This window comes from Lactuca serriola, chromosome 8 (assembly GCF_051521515.1).
Source record: "Lactuca serriola cultivar US96UC23 chromosome 8, Lser_US96UC23_V15, whole genome shotgun sequence".
NCBI classification, from domain to species: domain Eukaryota; kingdom Viridiplantae; phylum Streptophyta; class Magnoliopsida; order Asterales; family Asteraceae; genus Lactuca; species Lactuca serriola.
The window spans coordinates 33,942,406-33,947,281 of record NC_136415.1 but is presented as its reverse complement, the minus strand read 5'-3'; the positions used below and the strand labels follow the sequence as shown (position 1 = coordinate 33,947,281).

General features: G+C 34.4%; 1 protein-coding gene across 2 annotated transcripts; it reads left to right on the top strand.

Annotated features, from left to right (window-relative positions):
* The first annotated feature begins 301 nt into the window (after positions 1-301).
* Positions 302-3,748, top strand: LOC145068715 (uncharacterized). 2 transcript variants are annotated; one of them, XM_079015719.1, is made up of 11 exons: positions 302-810; positions 1,100-1,184; positions 1,289-1,405; positions 1,482-1,715; positions 1,788-1,974; positions 2,056-2,161; positions 2,240-2,339; positions 2,493-2,546; positions 2,644-2,730; positions 2,950-3,078; positions 3,149-3,748. In XM_079015719.1, the coding sequence occupies exons 1-11, from the start codon at positions 737-739 to the stop codon at positions 3,464-3,466; spliced, it is 1,491 nt and encodes a 496-aa protein (XP_078871845.1). In that variant the 5' UTR covers positions 302-736; the 3' UTR covers positions 3,467-3,748. The 2 variants fall into 2 exon arrangements, with proteins under 2 accessions (XP_078871845.1, XP_078871844.1); XM_079015718.1 differs by having other exon boundaries at positions 1,788-2,161.
* The last annotated feature ends 1,128 nt before the right edge of the window (positions 3,749-4,876 follow it).

The following is a 4,876-nucleotide window of genomic DNA, read 5'->3' as shown; positions in this document are numbered from 1 at the left end:
AAATTACAATGAAGTGATGAACACTATACAAATAAGACCACACAAACAAATTTGAATGGTAGTTTTAATTAATAGAATTCTTCGATTATGATCTTACGATCACAATTTTATAAAACATAAAAACAGTCTTAAATAAAAATGTTGATTTTACGATTATGATTATCAGGTTTACCAATAAAAACCCGGAGTCCAAAACTCTGAAGGGTAAAAATGAAAATCCCAATATTATTATTATTGCACATGTATTTCCGAGTCGCACGTAATTCTATTTACAGACAGCAATGCAATTGCTTGCTGCTCTCATCTCCCCCACCCCGATGCGCCATTATTCAATTCATTCTCCTCTCTCTTTCTCTTTCTCTCTACACTCTTCGATATTCAATTTACACACCTACTATGCTCGACCCCTCGTCCCTCAAAAGATTTCTTGTAATATATTCATCACCCACTCTGTATTTATGATGGATAAAGACTGGTGTGGGGTTGTTCGTACATTTGTCGCTTTTCAGTTTCCACACCATTTACCCTAATATGGAGGGCTCTCTCTTCTTAAATGACGCTTCTTCATTCCCTTTTCTTTGATTTTTCATTTGCATTTCCCCCCGTTATCTGGTCCTAACGTAGTTTTCGATACAGCTTCGGGTTTCTAATACTGTGAATGCAGTTAATGATCGTCATCATAAACTGTCGGTGAGTGAGTTATTATATTTTCTTCATCTCCTCGTTGTCAACAAAAATGATGCCGAGAGTTAACTGTGATTCCACTACTCCTATTTCTCCTTTGTCTTCCCGCCACTCAAGCTTTCAAGGGTAAGCTTTCGATTTTTACTCTCATGTTGCTTCCCAAACGTGTTTGTGTTAAAAGGGTATACGTAATTCATTCATTGTTAGGTGGGTTTCGTGTATTCTGTTTATTTTAATAATCTCGCATCAATTAAAACGAGGGCATGCTTAATTCAATCATTATCAAATGGGTAAATTTTAAAGCAACTGCTTTTGTTTGTTTTTTTTCTGCGAATTGATAGTCATGTTTGTAGGAACAGTTTCTGAGTTTTAGCTTTGTTTGTTCACCAAATTTGACTGTGGGTTTGTTTTGCAGTTGTTCCTGGAATAATGGGCAGATTAGCAAAGACGATCATGGGTCAGTAGACATGGCACCAAGACCTTCCAACAATTTCACCCCAGTTAGTCTTCATCTTACGATTACTTTTAGGGTTGATGAATTTGCAATTCTTCTTTTGAATGCCAATGATCCAAAATATTATTTTTTACTGTATCTTTGACACAGGATGCTAAATTGGGGAAAATATTGCTCGATCAATCCTCTGTTTGGTCGGAATCAGAGATGACACCATGTTCAACTTCGTTTTCTTCCATTGCTTCAAACGCGACCCCAAATTCAAAGGTTATTTTCTAGCAGATGCCTCTTTTTTTAGCTCGTATATGTTTATTCAACTTATCTTTGATGAATCTGCATACAGTCATCAATGGAATTGGTGAAAGAGATCACATCTCTGGAAACAGAAATAGCTCATTTGGAAAGTTATCTTCTTTCACTCTACCGGACAGCTTTTAAGCAACAGGTTCATAGCATCCCTTCCAAGGAGTCCAAACTAAACTCTGAAGCTTGGTTAAGTGGTTACCATGGTCAAATTCCCCCTCTTCAGGAGGGACTAAATCGTCATTCCACCATTCCAAATTCATCATCTAAAAAAGTAAGTTTTAAACTGATCTTATCAATTATCATATCCCCCACACCCCTCCATTTGACTTTCGAGTAATAACAGGAGAGGAAAACTGCACGTAGCCTTGGGGATCACCTTGAAAGTCCTTATACCGAAAATACCCTTATTGATGGTCCTGATAGGCTTTCTGAAGATTTGATCAGATGCATATCTTCTATCTACTGTAAGCTTGGGGACCAAAATCAAAGTGGACCTTCTGTTTCTTCTGCTTCATCTCTGTCTTCTTCGGGTACATATTGTACTAGAAATCTTTCTGATACATGGAGTCCTTATTGCACTGAGAGAGCTTCATGGGACAGTAAAAATGTAGGGGTAAAAGAGGAAAAAGGGCCGTATGCTAAGATGATTGAAGTTTTAAAAATAGGTGTAGATGATGATGGCTTCAGTTATGCTGCAAGGATGTTAAAAAGATTCAGGTCATTCTAAATTTCTAATCATTAACTTCAATGGTTTTAAATTTTGGGTTTTGTTCTAATTAGTTTTAAATCGTGTAGAACATTGGTCAAAAAGCTTGAGAGCGTTGATCCTGTGAAAATGAAGCGTGAACAAAAACTTGCATTTTGGATCAATGTTCATAACGCTTTGGTGATGCATGTAAGTCTTTGTTTGTCAAATGTCCAAAATACCCTTCAAAAGTAATCTGCATTTTTCGAAAAGATTAATGTTGAATTTTTCTTTAGACATTTTTGAAAGAGACGTGATTTATGGGTTACTTGTTGAAATGGTGTTATGTGTTTTTTTATGCAGGCATATTTAGCATATGGAACTCACAGTAACACGAAAAGTAATTCCATTTTAAAGGTAAAACATGTGCAACTCATTTTTCTTTCATTTCATTCGCATTAATAAATAAATAATCCATTTGTTTTAATTAAAATTTTGTATTCTTGTACTTCAGGCAACTTACAACATTGGAGGACAATCCATCAACGCATACATTATACAGATTGCTATATTAGGAATCAAACCACACTTTAGAGCACCGGTTTGCCTCTTATTTATTTCAGACACCATTTATTTCTTAACATTCAAAGTAACAAAAAGAATTACATTAATTAATAATGGCAATGATATTCTTTTCTTCCTTCGTTTTGACCATTCAATATTTTCTTTGTGGGTCCCATGAATTGAATATATGGACTAAAATTAATATGAATGAATGATTTTCTTTTTAGTATGATTACTAATGTAAGTATGAAAACAGTGGCTACAGTCACTGCTATCTCCAGGGAGGAAGATGAAGATGGAGACTAGTAAACATGCTTATGCCATTGATTACCCTGAGCCACTTGTCCATTTTGCCCTTTCTTTAGGGGTGTTTTCTGACCCTGCGGTATGCAAATTATTTAGATATTTACATGTCTGCTGTCTACTGTCTACTGATGATGGGTTTTTGAATGTAGGTTCGTATCTACAACGCGAAGAATGTGTTTCAGGATCTAAGGATTGCTAAAGAAGAGTTTATACAATCAACGGTGTATGTGAACAAAGAAACTAAAATATACCTACCGAAAATTTTGTATTATTTTGCAAAGGATATGGCATTGAGCATGGCAAGTCTTTTGGAGATAGTTAATGCATGTTTGTTGGAAAAACAAGAGAAAGGCGTGAAAATGAGTGTGAAAGGTAAACCTGAAAAATACGTATATTGGTTGTCGCAGAGTTGTATATTTCGATACGTGATTCATCAAGGCACGGTTGAAGGAAGATTGTCGGTTTGATTTAAGTTTTTCTTTGTTTTTGTGCATTTGTGAAGATTAGATAACATTTATTCTCTTGTTTTTAATAGAGATTTTAGGGTGTATAGAATTGTTTTAAGAATTATGAATAGTGCTTGAAAAACACCATTAGTGTTCATATATTTGTCTTTTTTTAGGAGATTGATATTTGTATTGTATATGTAGATGACGTAGTTATGGGCATTCATGTATTTTATCAAGAGTGAGTCCTTGTTGTGTCTTTTTTGGGTGAGATAAAAATTAGCAAATGTTGTCATCTTGAAATGTATTACATCTTCAGTATAATATATGTCAAATGTAGTACAAAGCTATCATGTTATGTCATATCACGCCCAACAACAAAATGGTTTGTAAGGTTTTGGGTTTGTGTCGCGTAATGTTATGTCGTAAGGCCAAAATGATATCATTGTTTTTGTTATATACGCAAATGGCATTGTTTTGAGGTTTTTTTTTGTTTTTGTTTTTCTTTTATGGAAAAACATAATGTAGGAATAAACGAGAACGATCGCACACACAAAGACATAATATATATAATGTGGTTTGGTCAATGCGACTTAAGTTTACACAACATGATGAAATATTCATGAGCTTAAACAAAGATAAAGAGTAAAGTACAATCGAAAGAGAAGACAACCTATAAATCCTAATCAGACATAAAACCTTGATGGGCCAAACCTATCCATTCTTTGGTCCAAATGAATGTCAACCATTCACAAGACGCAACTATTGAATTAAGGTGTCTAAGGTGATAACTAAATTGATATATTCTTATGAATAAAAACAAAACCATTTTTGGAATGTCCTCATTACCAAAAATAGTAACGAATAATATTAGAAGAGAGAATAAATGATTTATTAACTTATTATGTCATTGATAAATTAATTAGAAATTGTTTAAAATTTATTTAGATCTAATTGGAAATTAATTTTATGTTAATTAGAGGTACAAGGGTTGGGTTGCAGTTGTTCAATAGTTAAGCAAATGAGATTCTAAAACCCTCTTCATATGGACGGTTTTGAGGTTCTTTTAGAAGGGGTTCTGGAAGCCTCCTTAGCTGATAGGGATATTTGATTAAATCTGAATATTTTATTATTCAAATTGTAACACCAAGTTCCAAGTATATACTTCTTTTGTTGTTATGGAATTCAAACTCAAAAGAAAAAAAGAATTTCGATAGCCACGTGGTGGTGATATTAGTACCACAACGTGGCGTTAATATGTTGGCCACATCGCGTCGACCATTTTATGCTAAACCCTAATTACGGGGTTTGTTCCATATTTAAGAGAAGGAGGGATAGGGTTTGCAGACTCTCAGCCTCCATTACCTCCCTTTCATCTTCAAGAAAACCCGAGCCTTGTTTTTGACATTTGTGAGCTTCTGAGGTGTTTTT

Excerpts from the sequence above, each read along its gene's own strand:
- LOC145068715 (XM_079015718.1), top strand. The coding sequence starts at position 737 with ATGATGCCGAGAGTTAACTGTGATTCCACTACTCCTATTTCTCCTTTG. Across the intron at positions 1,185-1,288 it reads CTTCCAACAATTTCACCCCA|GATGCTAAATTGGGGAAAAT; the intron begins GTTAGTCTTCAT and ends TCTTTGACACAG. Across the intron at positions 1,406-1,481 it reads ACGCGACCCCAAATTCAAAG|TCATCAATGGAATTGGTGAA; the intron begins GTTATTTTCTAG and ends ATCTGCATACAG.